This window comes from Arachis hypogaea, chromosome 14 (genome assembly GCF_003086295.3).
Source record: "Arachis hypogaea cultivar Tifrunner chromosome 14, arahy.Tifrunner.gnm2.J5K5, whole genome shotgun sequence".
Lineage (NCBI taxonomy): Eukaryota > Viridiplantae > Streptophyta > Magnoliopsida > Fabales > Fabaceae > Arachis > Arachis hypogaea.
Window position 1 is genome coordinate 130,990,386 of NC_092049.1, and position 23,673 is coordinate 131,014,058.

The window sequence follows — 23,673 nt, forward strand, 5'->3', positions numbered from 1 at the left end:
TAATTAATATTATTTTAAAATTTATTATTTAATTTAATTAAATTTAATTCATAAAAAAATTTGAATATATAACATTAAAGTTAATGATTATTGCTGCTTTTTTACACCATAAATTACGAAAAAGGGGAAATGTGCTTTATTCCTAGTTTTTCTCCTTCTCTTGTGTTGTTTTCGTTTTGGCCTGTTCCACTTTATTTATTTATTTATTAGTAGAAATTCTAAAAGCGGACCTTTGGATATCTTCTTTTTTCTCTACCTGAAATATTTTTAAGTAATAAATATAGAGATATATTCAAAAATTATAAAAATTTATTATTTCGATTATCATTTTTAATTTATTAATTTAAATTTTTTTAATTTTATAATGTAATAATATATTTTTAATCTATATTTTTAAATATTAATAATTAATTATTAGTTGAAAATAATAATTTTGTTAATTCTCTAATATTTTTCGTAAATATATTTAATTAGTTGAATAAATATATAATCCTTACCAACGAATCCTCATGTATTCCTATAAATATTTAAGATGCTGAACCTTTTCTTTTATTATTGCACTTTTTAATTTTCAATATGCCATGCCAAACAAAAGATTACGAGGCTGATGAGAATGATGATGACGAGGATGCGTCGTTTATAAAGTCCATAATTGTTTATACTTGTTTTTGCCGTTCAGTTATTTATAATATTATTATTCTATATATATATATATATATATATATATTATAAACTATATAATTTTCATACATAAAAAATTCATATAAAATTATTTTACTATTATAACTTATTTAATAGTTTTTTTTTGTTATTTTAATATAAAAATTTATTTTTTTTCTTATCTCTAATTTTTTATTGTAAAATTAATTTTTTTAACTTATGTTTTCTAAGATTTATTATTTACAGTACATTTACGATTTAAAATAGAAAAATTATTTTAAAAAATTAGTTAATGTTAACCGAAAATGCATATTTGAGTGGGGACTCGCAAGAATTGCACTAGAAAACGATTGATGATAATGAAACCTTACAAATGTAAATTCGCTTTTTATTATTTGTGCCCTTATATCTGCAAAGTCTAGGGGGCTAACAACTTTATTAAATTTTGGCTAACATATAATCAGTAAAAAAAAGTAAGTCATTAAATGAAATTTCACACCAATTTCACACTATTAAAATCATTATTAATAGCTATTTAATTACTACAAATCACAAAAATTACTGGCTCTAACATTCCTCTTGTCAAAATATATGTGAAAGTTTCGAAAAAAGAATGAAATATATGAATGAGTAACGGTGGGAGTAGCTTGGGGAATCTAATAATCTGAAGCACCTATTCTTGGTTTAGCTTGTCTTAATATATAGGGATAAGTACGATTTTGGTCTCTCACATTAATGGTAAGAATTGAAATCGTTCCTAACGTAATTTTCGATTTATAATCATACTTAACATTTTTTTTCGTATTAAAATCGTCCTTTTAATTTTTTTTGGACCAAAATACCCTCACCACTACCAACACAATTACCTCCTCCACCAGCACCAGCACCACCACCAACACCATCACCACAACCACAACCAGCACCACCACTAACAACCACAACCACAACCACAACCACCACTACCACCAACCACCACCACCACCACCAAGACCACACCAAGAAAGCAGGAAATAACACCAAACAGAAACAGAAACAACACCAAACAGAAATAGAAATAGAAAGCAAGAAAGCAGAATCAAGGCGTGAGGCGGAGGCAGCGAGGCGTGAGGTGGCAGAAGCAAGGCAGAGGCGGCGGCGTGAGGCGGCAGAAGCGAGGCGGAGGCGGCGAGGCGAGGCGGACTCCAACGGCAGTGGCTCGCACTCCCCCTCCCCCCTCCCCTTCCCCTTCCCCCCACCCCCACCCCGCGTCCTTTCCCCCTTCTCCCTTCGCGCCGCCGTCCCCCTCCCCCCTTTCCCCTTCCCCCTCCTCCTCCCCCTCTCCCCTTCCCCCCACCCTGCGTCCTTTCCCCTTCCCCCTTCGCCGCCGCCGTCCCCCTCCCCCCTTTCCCCTTCACCCCACCCCGAACCCGCGTCCCCTTCATTTTCTTCCTCTTCTTCTCCGGCTTCGTCCACTTCCCCTCCTCCCTCTCTTCGCCGCCGGCGCCGTCCCCCCATCCCCCCTTCCCCTTCTCCCATCTCCTTCTCCCCTTCCCCTTTCCCTCCCCTCCCCCTTCGTATACCCTTTTCTCTCCCCCCCCAAACCAACGCGTTTTCTTTTTTTTAATTTTATAATTTTGTTTATTATAGGGGTAGTTTAGGAATAAATTAAAAAATTTTATTAGAAAGGACGATTTTAAATTTAAATACGACTTTAAGGATGATTTTAAATCAAAATATACACGAAGGACGATTTCGATTCTGACCCTCAACGTGAGGGACCAAAATCGTACTTATCCCTAATATATATTAGTCTCTTCAAGAAAAAAAAAATATATATATATATATAATCAAACTCCTCTCAAATAAAATAGTTGGTAAAATAAAAAAAATAATAATTTAATTATTCTTAAATTAAAATAGTGAAATTCACGTATGATAAAAATTATAAAATTCAACGGTGATGATGAATTCGTTATTTTATCACTTTATAATTCTTATCACTTTAAAATATTTTTTTTCTAATAAAAAAATATTTTAATTAATTCTATTGTATAATAATAGGGGAAGATGAACATTTGTCAATGTGAAAGAGGGTTTGGTTTAGGAGTGCTGAAAACTTTTTTTTTTTGAAATAAATAGCTCAACACACAAGGTGGAGCATACAGAATTCAGAAGCCATAAGTACAAATAACAATAAAAATAAAGATTACTAATAACTGAAACAGGTAGCGCAGCCCTGAGTCATCTTCGGCATTGCCATCAACAACCAAAGGATGCCCCACCAATCCACTCGTCGGAAAACGCAAAGGATCTATTAGTGATGTTCTGAACTGCTGATCCTTTATTCTGGAACACCCGATTATTTCTTTCCAACCAAATTGCCCAGATTACAGCAAAGAATCCAATCAACCACCTCTTCCTCTCATCCTTTCGTGGTGTAGCAGTCGTCCAGCTCTCAAAATGTTGCTTTAGTGTACCTGGGACAGACCATTCTCGTCCAAGAGCATAAAGCCAAGCACCCCACACCTGCCATGTGACCTCACACCCAAGAAACAGATGAAAAGCAGACTCAACAAACTTACCGCATAAGGCACATAGATTATCAAGCGGGTTAATGACCCCTAATCTGCACAGTCGATCTTTGGTATTCACCCTCTCAATAAGAACAAACCAAGAAAATAATTCGACCCTTGGTGGGACGAAACCCCTCCAAATAGCACTAGTGAAGCTATAGCTTGTTACTTCCTCCGGAAGGACTGCCTCCTGCATGACTTGCACAAAGGATTTAGTAGAGAAGATACCAGTTCTATCAAATTTCCAAACCACCCTATCCTCTCGCTCTGTTACTAGCTTAACTGAACGCAGTCTCTCATGGAGTTGGTTCAAGAGTTCCAATTCCCATTGGAACAACTGTCTCCTCCACTGAAAGCTCCATATCCACTCTAACCCATCCCAGAACCCGCAGTCACCTATAACAGATCCTTTAAGATTTGAAACCGAGAAGAGTCTAGGGAACAAATCCTTCAAGACACCACCATTTAACCAGTCATCTTCCCAGAACCTGATCGTTCTACCATTTCCCACGTCCATTGACAAGCCTCTAATCATCTGCTCTCTGATTTGTGGCTCTCGAATTTGTAGCTGACAAATATCTCTCCACGGACCCCCTCTTGAAGGAATAGGTTGACCATGTAGCATCTCAGATGGATTCATGTTATTACAAGAGCACACTACTTTTTTCCATAAGGGACATTCCTCCTTCGAGAACCTCCACCACCATTTGAAAAGAAGAGCTGTATTTCGAACCACCGCATCTCCCACTCCCAACCCACCCGCTTTTTTGGGGGCCATCACTACATCCCATCTCACTAGTGGTATCCCGCTCCCCCCATCCTCTGTACTCCACAAGAATCGTCTTTGTAAGGAAATCAATTTCTCTGCTACTGCCTTTGGCATCTTGTACAAACTGAGATAGTAAACAGGCAGGCTATTAAGAACCGATTTAATGAGCACCAGCTTACCCGATTTATTAAGAGTTTTTGCTCGCCACAGACTCAGCTTCTCTTCCACCTTATCAATCACTGGCTTCCACGTCTTAACTAGTCTCGGGTTTGCTCCCAAAGAGATGCCAAGGTACCGAATAGGGAGTGAGGCCTCCTTACACCCCAGCAAGATACACATCTTTTGCACCCACCTTTGTTCACAGTTTATCGAAATGAAGCTAGACTTGTCAAAATTAATGCTCAAACCAGACATCAGCTCGAAGCAACGCAGAAGTCGCTTGTAATTCCGTATAGTTTCTTCTTCTGGCGGGCAGAAAAGTATCGTGTCATCCGCAAACTGTAGGTGTGATAACGCAATGTTATCCCTGCCAACCATGAGCGAGGCTATGCGCCCATTCCTCACCGCCTCCCCGATCATTCTATGGAGTACATCAACAACTAGTACAAACAGAAAGGGAGATAAATGGTCCCCTTGACGTAGGCCCCTTTCCATTTTGAACGGCTTAGAGGGAGACCCATTAATGAGCACTGACATAGACGCCAAACAAATACATTCCTTAATCCACCCCGCCACCTATGTCCAAAGCCCATCTTTTGCAGCACTAAATCCACAAAGCTCCATTTGACCCTATCATAAGCCTTCTGAAAATCCAGTTTAATTATCGCTGAGCTTCTTTTCCTTGACCTTAGCCAGTGCACTGTTTCACAAGCAATCAAAGCCCCATCATGAATTTTCCTACCCTGTACAAAAGTAGTCTGAGTCTCGCCTACCAGATCCGGCATCACCTTCCGCATCCTTCGAACCAGCACCTTAGAGATGACCTTATAAACACAACCCACCATACTGATCGGTCGGAGATCCTTTATTTCTGTAGCTCCAACAAATTTTGGTGCCAGCGCCACCCACGTGACATTTGACCCCGCCGGTAGTACTGCTGAATGGAAGAACCCCAACACTGCATCCGTGAATTCCCTCCCCACTTCTGCCCAACACCTCTTAATAAAGTTCATGTTATAACCATCGCATCCTGGAGCTTTTGTTGTCTCACAGTCCCACACTGCAGATTTTACTTCTTCCGCACTCGGTATCTGTTCCAGTTCTGTTGCCTCGTCCCCATTTATTCTCCTTACCAGGCCTTCCCGAAATCCAATATTTGGTGACTTCTCCTGGTGATACAGCTCCTTATAGAAATCCCGTATAGCAATCTTGATTCGAGCTGGATTCCACACTAAACGTCCATGGATTCTTAAGGCATCAATCCGATTACTCCTTCTCCGAGCCGAGGCTAAGTTGTGGAAGTATCTAGTATTTTTATCCATCTCCTTAGCATGCCTGGATCGTGACATCTGCTTCCAATGCATTTCCTTCCTGACATACCATACTTTGCAAGCGCTCACAAGTGCCTTTCTTCTAGCCTCCATGGTACCATCATGAACTCCAATGCTCACCAAATCATCAACTTTCCGAATCTCCTTCTCAAAATTATTTATCCTCCTATCCAAATTACCAAAGTTCTCTCTATGCCACCTGCCCAGTGGACGCGCCAACGCCTTCAACTTGTTCATCAACTGCATCTCCCCTAGGCATCTCCACTCCTCCTTTACCATTCTCAAAAATCCCTCATGAGTAAACCACGCATCCAGGCTTCGAAAAGGTGTTGGCCCCCATCCCAACCTTGTTACATTCATAATTATAGGACAATGGTCTGACAAACCTCTTGGGCCTCCTCGTAATCTTGTTTCAGGAAACTCTTCTAACCACTCCAGACTAACCACGACTCTATCAAGCCTACTACATGACTGACCTCTGAACCAAGTAAACTGACGATCAGATAAAGCTAGGTCCACGAGCTCCATATCGTGAATCCAAGACTCAAACTCTACTGCAGATCTCGGCAACGACATAGATCCTCGCCTTTCCTCCACTTGAACAATCTCATTAAAGTCCCCCAAAAAACAAAGAGGGACTTGGCATAAGCCTGACAAGAAACTCAACTCTTCCCACACGACGAGCTTACTCTCTCGATCATGCTCACCATACACTAAGCAGAATGCACACCGAAAATTATTTTTTAACATCACTCCATCCACACATAACCATCTACCACCCTTATAACAGTTACTTAATTTAAACACTGTCATGTCCCACATCAACAACAACCCTCCAGACGCCCCTTCCGCTTCCACAAACTCCCACCCGGCCCCATCATTACCCCACAGCTGCATAACATCAAACCTATTTACCATCTCTTTTTTTGTCTCTACCAACCCAAGCATATGCAAATTGAACTTCTTCCTAAAGGTTTTAACCATACTTAACTTGCCAATCCCCGCCAACCCCCTAACTTTCCATGATGCAAAACTCATTTGAAACTTGATGTACACACCTTTTTCTTATTTTTCGGACGACTCCTTCTAGCTTTCTCTTTCAGTTTAGCCTGCTTTTTCTTCCGTGCTATTTCTTCATTCTAAGCTTGAAGGATTGCCATGATATCCTCTTCCTCATCGTATAACTCAGCTCCAGATTCCATAGCTAGGTCCCATGTTTTCCTGTTTTCTTGCACTGATTCCATCCTTTCAATTTCAGACGTTTCAGACCCAGCGTCACTTCCAACCTCAGTTTGCTCCTCCCCTATACCATCTACCGCTTTCCCATACCCACTATTCCCCTCCACCGATTGCTGATTATTACCGTCAGGTTCCCCTTCCATGGGATTACTGTCAGCTGTGTCAATTGGTACACAAACTTGGTCCTGGTAACAAGAATCATCGCATCTTGGTGTTGCACAGAATCCCAGCTTCGTTCCACTGCCACTTCCTGCCTCCACCTGGTCACCCCCACCTACCCCACCTGTTTGCCGCGGATCTGCTTCATTCCCACGGTCAGCCATCATCAAGCAATCTCCCCGTCTCTGGCTCCCCATCTCCACTCCCCCAGCCACTACCATGTCTGTCCCCGATCCACCACCGCCACCTACCCGACCATCCTCGTCAGCCATAGCCACCCTTGTCGCTGCGCTTCCAGGAGTCCACAAGCCTCCCGCCCTTGGTCGACCCTTCCTTCCATCGCCAACCCAGCCAGATGAGATCCCAGCCTCGTCAACGGACAGCGCCCTGGTACCAGACCGGCCTCCCTCATCTGTGACCGCGGTCTCAGCGACTACCTCCAATCCAAGTCCTGTCCGGGCCGCCGATCTCTTCATGCAACCGGTGGTGTCCGCGCCGTCTTGGAGGCCCGCCGATCTCTTCATGCAACTGGTGGTGTCCGCCCCGTCTTGGAGGAACGCGTTACCATCAACCCTATCTCCAGGATTGAGACCCTCACCAGACCCGACCCGGTCCAGGCCCCGCTCCAACGGAACATATCCCTGGTCCATCTCATGTCCCTTTCCGTTCTTTTCATGTGGGCTGCACATTTTAAGGCCCAATGCACTATTCTTAGGCTCAGTCAATAATGTTTGGGCCATGAATCCATTCAGAACAACAGCATTATCACTCGGACCCACACACCTCCTAACACTAGTAATATCACACGTAACACCTGCACCCCTAACCAGATCACAGGACACAGTCCTCTCCGAATCCTCCGCCCCTTCTTGCTCCAGAGCTCCCGTAGGTACAACCTTCGTCATATTGGGAGCCAATTCCTTAAACATAGTCCTTCCCAATTTCAAATTCAAATGTTTGTTACTCCACTCATTTAATTCTTCAGGGGAAATGACACATATACCCTTTATCTGTTCTTTCTCCCTCACCGGTAACGTCATCATCTCCGCCACTGCGCCCCCACTATTCAGCTGCCTATGACCACCCCTACCATCCGCCGGACTTGCATTGCCCCCGTGAACACAGCCTTCTCCGATAGAACGGCCCGAGTTACATCCCTCTTCAGCATTCATCCCATAATTCAGCAAAGACCACTCCCCTTTCCCTGTCTCAATTACAAACACATCAAACATAGCCGTGCCGACAGCAATGCACACTTTTTCACGTATAACCTCATAAATGCACGTATCAATCAACACCCGGCCTACACTAAATGAGGAGCATGAAGTAGTCGCAGGATCACAAGCCACCACCTCTCCCCATTGTTTACCGATCAAGCGAAACGTAGCCTCAGACCATACATGTACAGGAACACCGATACACTCGAGCCATAAACGTCTCTTATCACCCCGATCATTCTCATTCCATCTCCCAACTCGATAGAAGAACTTCAAAAGGCCGTTCATGCCAAACGTGAGAGCATCGGCCGCTGACTGATCAGTATCAAAAACCAGCAATGCCTTGTAGGCTCCTAATTCGCAGACCTTCACTACATGAGGCCATTCTGTTCGTGCTACCGCGTGCAATACCCGAAAGTCAATAGCTTTCAGAGTACTACCGACAATGCTCCTCTTCAGCCAGCCCAAATTATTCTCTGCCATCAAAGCCTCAATTACCCTTACCTTCGGTCCCTCCTCATCCTTCGGCTCACACCTCCGCAAGGGATCAGAACCATGGTCCAGCTGCTCCTTACCATCCCGGCAGTCCATGCTCAGAGTGGGATTCAAACCGCAGACACCCACTCTATCCATCAAATGATCACCATCCTTGTTATGATTATTTTCATGATCACCCAATCTAGGGGCTACACCCCTCCTTGAGTCGTCATTCTGCAGGACCGTCTCCCGCTTAGAGACATTCCTCCTGAACTTAGCCTCTCCAACGAACATCTCCCTTCCTCTTAAGCACATGCGATTCATCTCTGCGATTGCCTTCAAGGCACCACCCTTTGTAGTATATCGGATAAACGCGAACAAGTAAACCATCCCACTCCTCATCTTCCTGGAGAGGTAAATGTCATTAATCCTTCCCGTCCATGAAAACAACCCAAATAATTCCTTCTTTGAGATGTCCTCCGGCAGCCTGTCAACAAAAATGGTGTACGAGTCCTGTTCCAAACGAAGGAAGGCTTCTCGATTCCATACCCGTGGATCCTTGCCAAAATGCTGGGCATTCCTAATTCTACCCCTCCCGATGTTTCCCACTCCTTCCCTCTCTCTTCCTCTCTCTCCCTCTCCTTCCCGTCTCATTTAGTGAGTTTAATTAAGATCAATTAGCAATGAATATTATTGTAAGCGTTTGATATGCTGTGGTAGCAGCTCCAATAACCTTATACTCATCATATGTCAGAACTCGGAATATAGCCCTCATGGCACCATGTTGACTCAACAAAGTAACCATGTATATAATGAGACAACTACGGTAGATAAATCAATTTCCTAACAAGTCCGTTGTACTACAAAGAAAAAACTAGAAAGGTAAACCAATTTCCTAACAAGTCCGTTGTACTAGGCGATATGTAAAGGGGATTAACACCTTTATTTCCCTTTCGGTTAATAATGCGTGTATTATCTCCTACCAAATGCATAAGACAAAGAGGAAAGTAGATTTGTTTTCTCACTTAAAGATTTTTACACAAATTTTATAATATGGATTTAATCTAGGGACTTTGAGCAGTAGAAACTTAGAATAATGATGTTCACGTGATATGGGATTATGGGTAGATACATGATAGACAAAGAATAAATATATTGTAATTTGACTGGTTTGCACTCTTTGAAGTATGCCTAGTGATTAGGGTGGCAATATGTACCTTATCTGTAGGTATCCAATTCGATCCCACCCATTTGGGTAGGGTTGTCAATTCAATCCGCAGCGGATAGGGTAGGGTGCAGGTAGGGTTTTCGTGCAGGTCGGGTAGGGTGCGAGTTGAGTTTTAACCCTACCCGACCAATCCGCATTCTATATATGTTTATATTATATACTTATATAAAAATATGTTTTAAGTGGATGTTAAATCAAAAATCTTTTACTAAATGCAAAAGATCTTTAGCCACTAAAAAAATCATTAATTGATAATTTAATATTATTTTTTACATAAAAATCAGTTCTATTTTAAATTATCATCAAGTTATATAATAGTATTGTATATTTTTTATAATCCGCGAGTAGGATCGGGTATCAGCAGATTAAGAGCGGGCAGGGTTAGGATTGGGATATTCTCAACCAGCGAATAGAGTAGGGTTGTGTTTATATAAAAATTTCAACTCGCGGATAGGATTAGGATTGGATCCAAACCCTACCCTACCCTACCCATTGTCACCCTAGTGATATAAATATTTTATTTTTGACTTTTCGGACGCTGGTGATATATGTATGTGGACGCACCATTTGACAGCAACATACATGATTACATGCATGTCCATAACCAAATATATAATGATCTGGTTTTGAATATGGATGAGTTTTATATGACAAAAATATCATATATAAGTGCAATTAGATAATTTTTTTAAAATTTTTTTATTTAGTTTTTAAAAGAGAGAGAAAAAAAAGACAATTAATTTCCATTCTATATTAACAGTAAAAATAAGTATAAAAATTTAAAATAATATATTATTAACTATAAAAGTTGATCAAAAACTAAAATTTAAAGGACAAGTAATATTTTTCATACATTATTATATATATATATATATATATATTAAGGTGAAGCCATTGCTTGTACTAACATAAATAATTTATGTATCTAAATATGGATTATCTATGTCCAAATCCATTAGTAACAAGATGTAATAGATGAAAAGAGGAAAAAGATGAAAAAGTTCTTATTGAATGAGTAAACATATAATAAGGTGAGAGATCACATTTTATTTCTTCAAGTGTTAAAAAAATTGGAAAAGATCCATTTTTCCTATAATTTCCCAAACTATTAATCCCTTCCCTCCTAATTAAGTAATGTTGTCAAAGTCAGTTTACCAATTCAACACTAATAGCATTCTAAGAATTTGACCACTGAGTGGTGTAAATATGGTAAAATTAAATTAAAGCTACGTTTTTACAAAGACAAATTTAAAAAATGAAACATCTAAGGCAAAATCAGATAGAGCAATTAAGATTGATTTTGCTTTACATTCCTAAATTTCACATAATGAACATTCATGGTTGTTAGTGATTGGGTGGTTATATAGTTCCATTATTTAACAAAATCTAATTTCTAATAACGTTTGCCATATCTAAATCAATTATCAGTTCATCACGAAATTTGAGAGAAATTTATGTTATAGATTATTGTTTAGATTATGCCACTGTTCATCTGTATCTTTTCCAGCTAGTCTTACTACTAGTCTTTTCTCATTATATTATATTTTGACTCCATAAGAAAAGGTATATATAATTAGGAAGTAATACAATGGAAACAGAAATTGAATCATCATTTGATATTTTAATTCGAAAAAAATTGAAGTTTATGCAAAATACGCAGTTCTATATATATGATGCTAATGAAGTGATGCAACCTGATGAGTTTAATTTAATTTGATTTGTTGAAAGCTTTGACACGTAAACTCATTTTGCTTTTTCAAGATAAAAAAGTATAAGGAGATAATGAAAATACTAAACAATAGATATATCGGATGTTTAATTTACTAGGTGTATAAATGATTATTTTAATATTAAAATTTAGATAAATAATTTAGAGGTGTACTATATTTTTATTTTATTGAACTAATTTTAAAATCTATTATTCATATTATTCACAAAAATAATTGTCTACCTAATAAAATTTTCTCAAAATTGCATGCACAAGAACTGTAATTAATTGTTGCAATATTAAGTCAACAATTTATTAGTCTTCTATTTAACAAATTGAAAGCCATATTTTTTTTATTTAATAGATAATATATTAATGGACTCTATTCCCTTGCTTTAATTTATTCATCATGATTGAATCTAATACTATTTGTATAACAACATGCATATATATATTGATGATCATTTTCAAATTTTAATTATCAAAAAGATAAATATATCAAATAAAAACATGTGATGTTCTGTATACTTTTTGTTAGGAACATACTGTGAGATTTATTTATTACTAAAACAATATTAGTAAAAAATAATGAATAAATGACATTTTCTTCTGATAATCGGATTGAAATGAATATACCATAATTAAAGTCAATAACATAGTTCCTCGTTATCCAACCACACCAATCACTGGTCCCATTTGTGCTTAGAGCTGGTAATGACTAGAGTAGGGTAGGACCCTATCCTAATCCTACCCACAAATTGAAAATTTTGTTAAAATTTTATCCTATTCTATTCGTAGGTTGAGAATCTCTCAATCCAAATCCTACTCGCATCCTAAAATTCTAAACCCTATATACCCTACCCTATCCGCAGAAATATAAAATTTTTCAAAATAAATTAAAAATTCAATCATTTCGAATTTTATACATCTTAATAACAGAAAAAATAAAAAATTAATGCTCTAAATTACTAAATTAACTAACTAATTTTAGTAGTTGTTCACTTATTATAAGTCATTACATAAGAGAGATTGTGGGTTTAACTCTTACTTCCTTCACTATATATCTAAATTTTATAAAAGATATATTATATATGAAGTGTGGATAGAGTAGGATAAGATACACCCTAAACTCGTATCCTATCCTACCCGTATACATACCCGAATCGTATCCTACTCTATCCGCTGCGAGTCGAATAACCTACCCTATTCAAACGGGTTAGATCAGATCGGATATCTGCGAATAAGATATGAATTGCCAGCCCTATTCATGCCCTATTTACACCACATCACGAAAACAAAATAGAAAATTTTATTACTTCTTTTGTTGGCCTGATGATATGAATCATCATATGAGTGGATGATATTCCCTCTTTTCGTTTCTTTCTATGAATAAAAAAGAATAAAATCACTTTAATCTTCTTCTTGCATCTATTTTAATAATCATAACCACGAAATTGCGTTTTGAATAGAGCCTTATCGTCAAGTACATACATTTGACCTAAACCCGAATTTTAAATTTCGTAAGAATTGTTCCAATATGACCATCTCTGACCAGTTTAATTATGATAATTTTTTTTAATTTTAATTTTAATTTTAAATATTAAATCCTTTAAAAATAAGTTAAAAATAATTTTATAATAAAAATTAATTAATATTAACTAATTAAAAAATTACATTTTTATAAGGATGATCCGAATAAATCTATTTGAAAGATTTTCACGCCATTACGGAAAGTTTTCTCTCAAGAGGGCCTCCAATTCTTTCTCAAAGAAATATTATTGCGCTCTTTCTTGTGGTGTATATATATAATCCTTTCTATTCGTATTTTTACTTATCTTATTTCATTTTTTCCCTCAATGAACTATATTAAAAAATTATTGAAATTTGATTATAATTAATAACTTGTACGGTGGAACTCCTATCTAACCAGTTAAGTTTCTAAAAGAGATTATTCAGTGATAAAATGGATTGTATTTATAAATTGAATTTAATTTTAATGTACTGATATTAAAATATTTTATATAATTGTATATTTATAATCAGTTTTTTTAAATAATTATTCACATAATTAATATAAAAAATAATTATTATTATTATTAATGTAACGTTAAGTAATTAGATATACGTATAAAATAATTTTATATATATTAAAATAAAATTTTTATAAATTATAAAAATACATTTTATTAGTTGTATAATTAATTTTAAAAAAACTTATAATACCATTTATTCTTTTTAAAAAAATAATTTAAAAAGCAAATATGGTGATGAGCTAATCGCGTACTGAGGAGTGAGAATGAGCATGAGTCCATGACACAGACAGGAGGGACCACTTATTAGATTCGGTTTCATGCCATGACACCACCTTAATTCTCTTTTTTTTTTTTTTTGTGTGTGCAGACACAAATGTGGATAGTTGCGGCGTTTGCTTGGACCCATTAATTTATTTAATACTTTTAATCTACCTAGCAACTTTGAACTTTCTGAATTTCAACCTAACATATAAGGAGTTTAATTTCTATTTTCCATCTATTATATAAAAAATCATTATACGAAGATATATGTCGGGAATCAAATGTCGGTTTGAAAGAACGGAAAAAGTAAAAGTGAATATTATCATAAAAATTTTATAATTATCTTAATATAAAAATATATTTTTATTATTAAATAATAAATTACAAAATTTAATTTTAATATATTATAAAATATTATTTTTTTAAATATAGTCAAACAAACACAACACACTTTTTAATATAAAATTCTTCCTAAAAAGATATTAAATATGTTTTTAACATCTTCATGTGCCAAAAGTAAAACCGCCCTCCACCTCACAAATAATTAACTTTAAGATCATAGCTGGAGAGAGAGAGAGAGATTGAGAGAGAGAGAGAATCATTCAATTCATACATAAGAAACAAAAGTATAACTGAAAAACTAAGATCCATGGAGAAAAAGGAAGATTAGGAGAGAGAAACAAAGAAGTAAGATATTCAAAGGACAAAAGTATAGAAAATTAAAAGATATAATAAATAGAAAAGCGTGACACGCTTTGGTAATGATCTTCATCAGCTTTATCTTATACATAGTGACACAATTAACTATCAACATATAAGATCCACTATTTGGATTACATCATAACAAAATAACATACTATTGCAAATATTCCATATATATATATATATATATAATGAACAATGACAAAAAAAAAAAAAGCAACATACTATATAAGATAGACCCATATTGGATAGTGCGAAAGCTGATGAGATGTGCTATGATCGGAGTTGGTGGGTGGTGATGGGTTCATCAACCTTGTTTGCGACGACCAAAAATATTCGCCATGTTGATTTTGGATGGCCTATTAGGACTTGATGAAGCACCATTTGATGAAGAAGTGCTTGCTGATGGGTTTGGCCACAAAGAACCTTTTATGGTAGGCAAGGTGATTGAACTTTGTGATGTGTTATTATTGTTTGAGGTTTGATTATTAGTAGAAGGTCGATTGGTTGGACACAAACAATCTCTTATTTGATTCCTCTTTGGGTCACCCATTTTATGGTATATAACCAAATTAAAGGAAACAAGAGATTAGGGATAATGAAATGAAGAACAAAAGTTTTCAAGCTTAGAGAAAGAGAGAAATGAGAGAGTTGGAAGAAAGGGGTGTGCTGTGGCCAAAATTTATAGGCAAAAGAACGTTCTAGATTGGTTTAAAATTTGCCCTACTTGGTGAATTTAATTTTACTTGCATTTCACTCTCATTTACATTCCAATAGGAAGAAGATAAATCAGACATTGGTTCACTTAATCTCACTTACATGTATCGTAACATGTTACAGCTATAGGCATGTCGTGTAACCAAGCTTGGCACGTGTAACGGTGTAAGCATTCTTTGGTTTTCTGCCTCTTTTAATCTTTCCATAATCATCCACGTCAGCTCCCTATATTTGACTTCTAGACTTTCAAGACACATAATGCACACGTATAGGTAGTTAGTTGATACTAATTTGATACTTTATAGTAAAATATATATATTATATTGTGGTTTTCATATACAATTCGTTTGTCTTGCATCCGAAGCAATTCAAAAACATACATCATACATGTGGTGGCCAAAGTTTGGGGGCAACCTTGGCTGCAACCTGCTTTAAAAAAAAAAAAAACGAAAAAAAAATAATAAGTGAGCTTAATTACTTGTAAATAAGAATAAAAAAAGTAAACGACCACATTAATTTATATGAATATTCAAATTAAAATTAATCAAAAAATAATCTAAATTTATTTTATTTAATATTTATTAATTATTACTAAAATTAATAAATATCAAATAAAATAATTTAGACTATTTAAACTGATTTTTTATTATTATTTTTCTAACATTACCGTATCACCAATGCAAATCATTTGAATATATATATATATATATAAAGTCAGGAAAAACCAAGCTAAGCTTTTATTTTGGTATATTTAAGAATGAATGAAATATAATAAATGTTAAGGTTATGCGACTTGTAAATAACGTTCATCTCCTTTTAATTATGGTGGTTGCTTCGATTCATTGAAAAATAAATATGTATCGGTATAATAAACACATGGTTTAATGAGAAAATAATATATAGACTACACAATTCATATCAGTAAATATTTTTATTTTTATTTTTAAAACTATATTATATAACCTACCTTTAATTAAATAGTATTTTAATATTAATATTAAAAAGATTAAAATATATTTTTATGTTTAAAGTTCTTTAATTGTATCATAAACTAAGTATAAAGATATTTTATTTTAAAATTAAATTTAAATTTCTAATTTCTAATACAGTCAACCAATCTTAATATATCCCTACAATTGTAATTTAATATTTAATTTCTTAAAAGGAACTGCATAGAAATTTTAGTCTTTTTATAATAAAATTCAAAATTTAATTTCTAGTACAATTAAATATCCTTAAACTTGAAGAAAATTTTAGTATTTTTAAATTTTTTTAAAAAAATTATTTTATTTGTGTTTTAAAGAGGATAATTTAATATTTTAAAATGAACCGGTAACAAATTTTAAACTCTTTTAAAATCAAACTTGAATTTTTAATTTATAATTCAATCAGACTATATGATGAATTAATTCTATAATGATATTTTAGTTTTTTTTTTTAAATATTGTTAAAGGCTATTTTTTTCTTTTAAAAATTAACTCTAATTAAGGGTATTTTAGTCTTCTCAAGATTAGTTCTAAAAAGTTATTTTAGTTTTTTTAAAAATTAATTATAGGATGATTTAGTTTTTTTAATATTAAATTAAAATTGTTAATTGATAATACACTGAAACAATCTTAATAATTAATCCTATAAGGATATATTAGTAATTTTTAAATTATTGTTTAAAGGATATTTTAGTCTTTTAAAATTATTTTAGTTTGTAAATAAACTCTGTGTATTTTAGTCTTTTGATAAATTTTAATTTGTAATATCATTAAACAACTTTAAATACAAAGGGTACTTTAATATTTTAAATATTAATCATAAAATACTATTTTTAAATATTAAAAATTCTTTAATTATTTCAAAATTTTAATCAAAAATATATTTTAGTATTTTTATAATTAATTTAAAGGGAATTTTAATATTAAATAATATACAATATATGTTTAAAATAAACTAAAAGTATTTGTTAATATGAATTATATAATCCAATGTCAGTTTCTTATTATATAAGCCATATATGTTCATTATATTGTAATATCAAAATTTATCCTTCTTGTTAACTCTTATATAAGAACCCTTTTTAAATTATTATTATTTTTTAAGGAAAGATAGTTCCCCTCTCTTACTTCATAATTGATGATAACATTTCATTTGTATTTGAGCTACTATCCGCATTAATAAAGGCATCATCCTAATAATCCTCCATCATCTTTAACTAATTATTTATAGTATCAATACCGGTGCACAAAATCATATACCTACATCATTAGTGCTAACAAATCAATTCAGCAGATAAACGCCATAATTTGTTGATCATGAGCTGGGGTGGACCCCACTTTGACTTCGTTATTCCAATCACATCCTCTCTTTGTGCTTTTGCAAGCATACCAATAGGCTCCTATATACGTACGTCAAAAAGAAAAAAAACAAAAACAGATTTTGTTTGTATCCAGAGCCAAAAATAAATACTTAACAATAATTTAATGATTTTGTGCATTCGTATAACAAAATAATATAACATGGTGTGTGTTGGGTTTATTTTTCTCTTTTGTGAGTTCTAAATCTAATTTTTTGGATATGTATTTATGTTATATGTTCGTAAGTTCGTTAACCTAATTAAAATTATAGAGAAAGCGAAAGTTTAGTCCAAAGTAAAAGAAAAGAGAAAAAATAAAATTTTTTATTTTATGAAAAATAACAATTTTTAAATAATAATTTTTTATTTGTTCATTGTTGGATTAGTCTAAAATTTGAAGTGAAAATTTCTTTTAATTTATTTTTTATTATAGATGATAAAAATCTCGAGAAATTAGCTTTACACAATAGCTCTGATTTTGAGTATTTTTTATTTATTTATTTTTTTGCTTTTTATCTGTAAGTTTTGGTATTTAATTGGATTGGTTGTATTATGTTTTGTTTGAGATTTTTTTCATACTTTGTATTTAATTATAAATAAAGCTATTTTATTGGTCTGAAATAATTTTTTTTTCTTATATTAAAAGAATTTTTTACGTTAAAATTCTAATGTGTTCTTATTATTATTGTATTCAATAATTTACTTACTTATAATTATTGCTATATTATATTTTAAATATTTTTATATTGTTCTTATATTAAATATTTCTATTATTTCTACTGCTAAACTTTATCAGTGTCTATGAGAATTATGGGGTTAAAACTAAAGAACATTTCTAATAATATTTGCCAATTCAAATTAAAATGAACCAATATTCCCTTTTGTGATTTTGACCATCCGATGTGTGGTATATATTTAGCTTCTTTTTTCTTACACTTGATATTTAATATTTAGTTGAAATCATCAATTCAAAAGTTGTAAAAAAAAATAAGGTTATATGTTAAGAGTAATGTCCACACCAAATAGAAAAAGATGGATATCAACATCATATACATGGAAAGTTAAACATTAAAAAAATGAAATAAAAATTATCGTTGTTAAGAAGAGCTAGCAATTAATGCACGTTCCATCTATGTTGACCAATTGACAATTGTTAAGAACTTTCTTCTAATTGATAGGTGTCTCATTCTAGATTTCGTATCATTTTGATTTACCCTTTAATTAATTGCAAAGTTGAAATTACTAGCTGGCTATAAATAGGTAGACTGTCAAAATACCCTAAATTTATCGGGTTAATTTGTTTATCCATTTAAATTAAATGGGTAGGTTTTGTCTTTAAAATTAAACTCGTTTAAATTTTGGATTAAATAGGTTAAGTTCGATTAACCCAAAAAAAAACGGGTTAAACGGGTAGCCCATTTAGCTTTTTTTTTTTGCATTTTTTTAAAAAAATAGCACTTTTAGTTTATATTTTCTTCCATTCGACTTGAAAATCTGACCCATTAATTAAAAAAAATATTTTTTTAAAGGTTTTTTACTTAGAAGTAATATTTTTTGTCAAAATATTTTTTAAAAAATAAAATAAAAGAATAAACAGACTGGCCCATTTAACTCACGAACTGACCATAAACGGTCCGAACTGAAAAATTATGGCTCATAAATAAAATAAATTTAAACGGTCTAACCCATTTAACCTACAAATTTAACGAACCGAACCTAAATAAGCCGGACTAACCCGTTTGACAACCCTATAAATAGGTCATGACTCATAAAGCGTGCAATATATATAATTCAGCCTCCAACCAAATATAGTACGAAATTCTTTCATTCCTTCCAAGATATATATTTGGTCATGCTTCATTTGTTTTTCTTCCCAAGCTATTGAGAGTGACATAATATAAGTTATTACTAAATATAATTTGTGGTTATTGACTTTTTTTTCTCCTTTTTCTTTTATCTCCTTAATAGTGGTAGCTAGTAGACTTTTTAGTTTGAATCAAGCAGTGGACGCCAAATTTGACTTATATGAAAGTAACTAGATAACATTATTGTTTCATAAACATAAATAGGAAAATAAATAATATATTTTGTTGTTTATCTCTTACGTATGTACTACTCCTTTTAATTGCCTTTACTTTGCATTATATTCTTTTGCTTAATTAAGAAGAGGTTAAAGAGCTAGCGAGGTTTATATGGAAATTTCAATTTGGTTTCTGAGAGAGTGATTTTCTAGATATTAAATGGACTAGAGAACCATTAATTAATATATTTATTCCAACATAGGTTGAAATTAATTTATACATGTAACACAATTAAATAATGTTGATGATAATGACACCCGAAGTTGGTAACGATTTGGCACAGAAACTCATTATATGTTTGAAAGTTCCGCCAACTACAGTAATTAATTAAATTAAATTAAAGTCAACCATATGCATGCAAACATCTTCTAAATTGACTTCTATTTTTGTATCTGTCTTTTTTTCCCCTTCGCCTATATTATCTACTCTCTTTCTCAGCTTTAATTTTTGGAAATTTCTTTAATTATAAGAAAAATTAGATAAAGAATAAAGGTTTTCATTAATTTTTTTAAAAATATATGTATATTACGCATAATAAATATTTTTGATGTTTTTTTATTAAATAAAAATAATCCTCACTTTACTATTATCCTTAATTTTTCTCATATTTGTTAGTTTGACTTTTTAAAAAGTAGAATGCCATTTGATATCTGAAAAAATAATTTAATACATAATTGAAAATTCTTAGGTTTCCTTCTTCCTAAAGATGCATGCATATTTATATAATGAAGTTGATGGTGATTTGAAAATTTAAATCATAAATAATAATCATACACCTTGTTAGAAACAAGAGACTGAGAGAGTAATCTGAAAGGTGTCTTATTGAGTTGTCTATCAAAAGTACAATATACAAGAGGTATTTATAGGTGCTAAATGAATCAGAGTAATAAAGGCATAGAATCCTATAATTAATATACAGATATACTACATAAATGTAGTCGATACTAATTGATCCTAATTGATGCTAATGATTCTCTAACATCCCCCCTCAAACTCAAGTGGGAGCTAAGGATACCAACTTGAGTTTGGATAACAAAGTCCGGAAACGAGTCGGGTGATGAACTTTCGTGAAGATATCAGCAGTCTGATCTAGTGTTCCAACAGCAATGAGACGAATAGCATCAATAAGGATACGTTGCCGAACAAAGTGACAATCAAGCTCAATGTGTTTGGTGCGTTCATGAAAGACATCATTATGGGCGATCTGAATAGCACTGCGGTTATCACAAAAAACATCAGTAGGGGATGACTGAGGAGCACCCAAATCTTCGAGAAGCCAACGAACCGAGACAACTTCAGCAGTGGTGTCAGCGAGTGCACGGTACTCAGCTTCTGTGCTTGAGCGAGCAGTGAACGTTTGCTTCTTAGCACGCCAAGAAATGAGAGCGTCGCCAAGAAACAAACAGTAACCAGTAGTAGAACGACGATCAGTGGGATCACCAGCCCAATCAGCATCGGAGTAGGCCTGAAGAGACAAAGAGGAATGGGCAGAAAAATAAAGACCATGAAAGAGAGTGCCCTTGATGTAGCGAAGAATGCGTAGAACTGCCGCATAGTGAGTAGTACGAGGAGCTGACAAGAACGGGCTAAGTACATGAACCGGATAGGCGATGTCTGGTCGGGTGACAGTCAAGTAGACCAGACCGCCTACTAACTGTCGATAGAGAGTCGGATTATCCAAAACAGTGCCATCTATAGGGGTAAATCGAACATTAGGCTCAAGAGGAGTAGACTCAGTGCGACTATCTGTAATCCCAGCACGAGCAAGAAGATCTGAAGCATACTTAGCCTGAGAGAGATAGATGCCATCATCGGTGGAGATGACCTCGAGACCAAGAAAATAGCTGAGAGAACCAAGATCTTTCATTTCAAAGGTACGGTGAAGTGAGGCCTTGAGGGCAGAGATACCATCAACATCATCCCCAGTGATTATCATGTCATCAACATACAAAAGTAGAAGAACAACTCCACGTTCGCTCTTACGAATGAAGAGCGCATTCTCATGAGGGCTAGAAGTAAAACCAAGACTGCATATGGTAGTGCTAAACTTGTCAAACCATTCACGAGGAGCTTGTTTAAGTCCATAAAGTGCCTTGCGAAGGAGACAAACCTTATCAGAAGGACAAGGATATCCCGGAGGTGGTTTCATATAGACTGTCTTTTTCAGATCCCCATTAAGAAATGCATTCTTCACATCCATCTGACTGAGAGACCATTTTTTAACCGCGGCAATGGCAAGAAGAGCTCGAACAGACGTAAGGCGAGCGACAGGGGCAAAAGTCTCTTCATAATCAATACCATACTCTTGCGTACAACCTTGAGCAACCAAGCGGGCCTTATAACGGTCAATAGAGCCATCTGAGCAAGTCTTGATCTTGTATACCCATCTACTGCCCACAACTTCCTGATCAGAAGGAGGATCAACCAGATCCCAAGTGTGTGCTTTTTCAAGTGCCTGTAATTCTTCTTGCATTGCTTGTTGCCAATTTGGGTTTGAGGAGGCTTCTCTGAATGTCTTAGGTTCATGTTGATGAAGAATAGTAGAAAAGCAATGGTAATCAAGAAGATGAGGAGGTGGATTCCTTACCCTAGAAGAACGAGCGGGGGGAGGAGGCATGACGGTAGGAGCAGGATCATCGTCCGGTCTGGAATCATCGGGAGATGGAGAAGGCGGAGGAACAGGAGGCTGTGGAGGGTCACTCGAGGTAGAACCTGTAGAATCATCACTAGGAAAAAGATCAACATTGGGGTTAGTAAACAAAGGTGACTGAGTAGTGGGAATCGACTCAAAGGATGAGAACCGAGAAAACATGTGGTGCTCCCAAAAGACAACATGACGAGATATACGAATACGTTTAGAAAGGGGATCCTAACAACGATAACCCTTGTGTTCAGTGCCATAACCAAGAAAACAACATATACGAGCCCGAGGTTCAAGTTTACTATGTTCATGAGGCTGAAGAAGAACAAAACATACACAACCGAAAACTCAAAGAGAACTGTAATCTGGGGGGGGTATGATAAAGACGCTCAAAGGGAGTAACATTACCAAGAACAGAAGAAGGGAGTCTATTGATAACATGAACAGCAGTAAGAACAGCTTCACCCCAAGTACGCTCAGGACACGAAGAGGAAAGGAGCATTGCACGGACGGAGTCAAGAATGTGACGGTGTTTGCGTTCAGCTCTACCATTTTGTTGAGACGTACCAGGACAAGAAAACTCAGACAGAGTACCCTGTTCTGCAAGAAAGGCTAAGAGTTTGGAATCACGGTATTCCATAGCATTATCACGTCGGAAAACCTTAATGGCCTTGGAAAACTGAGTTTTAATCATAGTAGCAAAGTTGATATAGATCTGAGGTAACTCATGGTGATTAGTCATCAAATAAACCCAAGTAAAACGGGAATAATCATCAATGAAAACGACAAAGTATCGAGCTCCGCCCATAGAGGCAGTGGGAGCGGGGCCCCAAACATCAGAGTGAATGAGATCAAAAGGAGAGCAAGCAAGAGATGAATTATTGTGAAAAGATAAAGCAGGTTGTTTGGCAGTTTGGCAAGAAATGCAGTCAAAAGATTCATTCGGAACCTGACCTAAAACACCCTGAGATACAAGAGGACGCAGTTTTTCTAAGGAGGTGTGGGCAAGACGTTGATGCCATAAGTGAAGGGTAGAGGGAGAAGAAGCAGCACAGAGATTTGGTACAGGAGGAATATGAAGACTTTCGAGTTCAAACAACCTTCAGACCTTACGTCCAGTCCTGATGATCTGTCCCGTCCGAGGATCCTGTACACGACAACCAGAAACAGAAAAGGTGACGTCAAAACCCAGATCAACAAGTTGACCAACAGAAATAAGATTGAAGTTTAATTTGGGAATGTAGTAAGTATCAGGAAGATTAAGAGATGACTGAGAGATAGAACCCTTGTGTGTTGCATGCAAGAGGGAGCCATTTGCAGTATTGACAGAAGGTCCATTTGTAGTTGCAGACATGGACGAGAAAATATTACGCAACGGAGACATGTGGTTAAAGC

General features: G+C 35.0%; 1 protein-coding gene across 1 annotated transcript; it reads right to left on the reverse strand.

Moving 5' to 3' along the window:
* Window positions 1-15,335: 15,335 nt before the first annotated feature.
* LOC140178744 (uncharacterized mitochondrial protein AtMg00810-like) lies at window positions 15,336-21,837 on the reverse strand. The gene is made up of 3 exons (XM_072215981.1): window positions 20,772-21,837; window positions 15,553-15,638; window positions 15,336-15,437 (listed from the first exon to the last, which is right to left on the reverse strand). The coding sequence occupies exons 1-3, from the start codon at window positions 21,835-21,837 to the stop codon at window positions 15,336-15,338; spliced, it is 1,254 nt and encodes a 417-aa protein (XP_072072082.1).
* Between the last annotated feature and the right edge of the window lie 1,836 nt (window positions 21,838-23,673).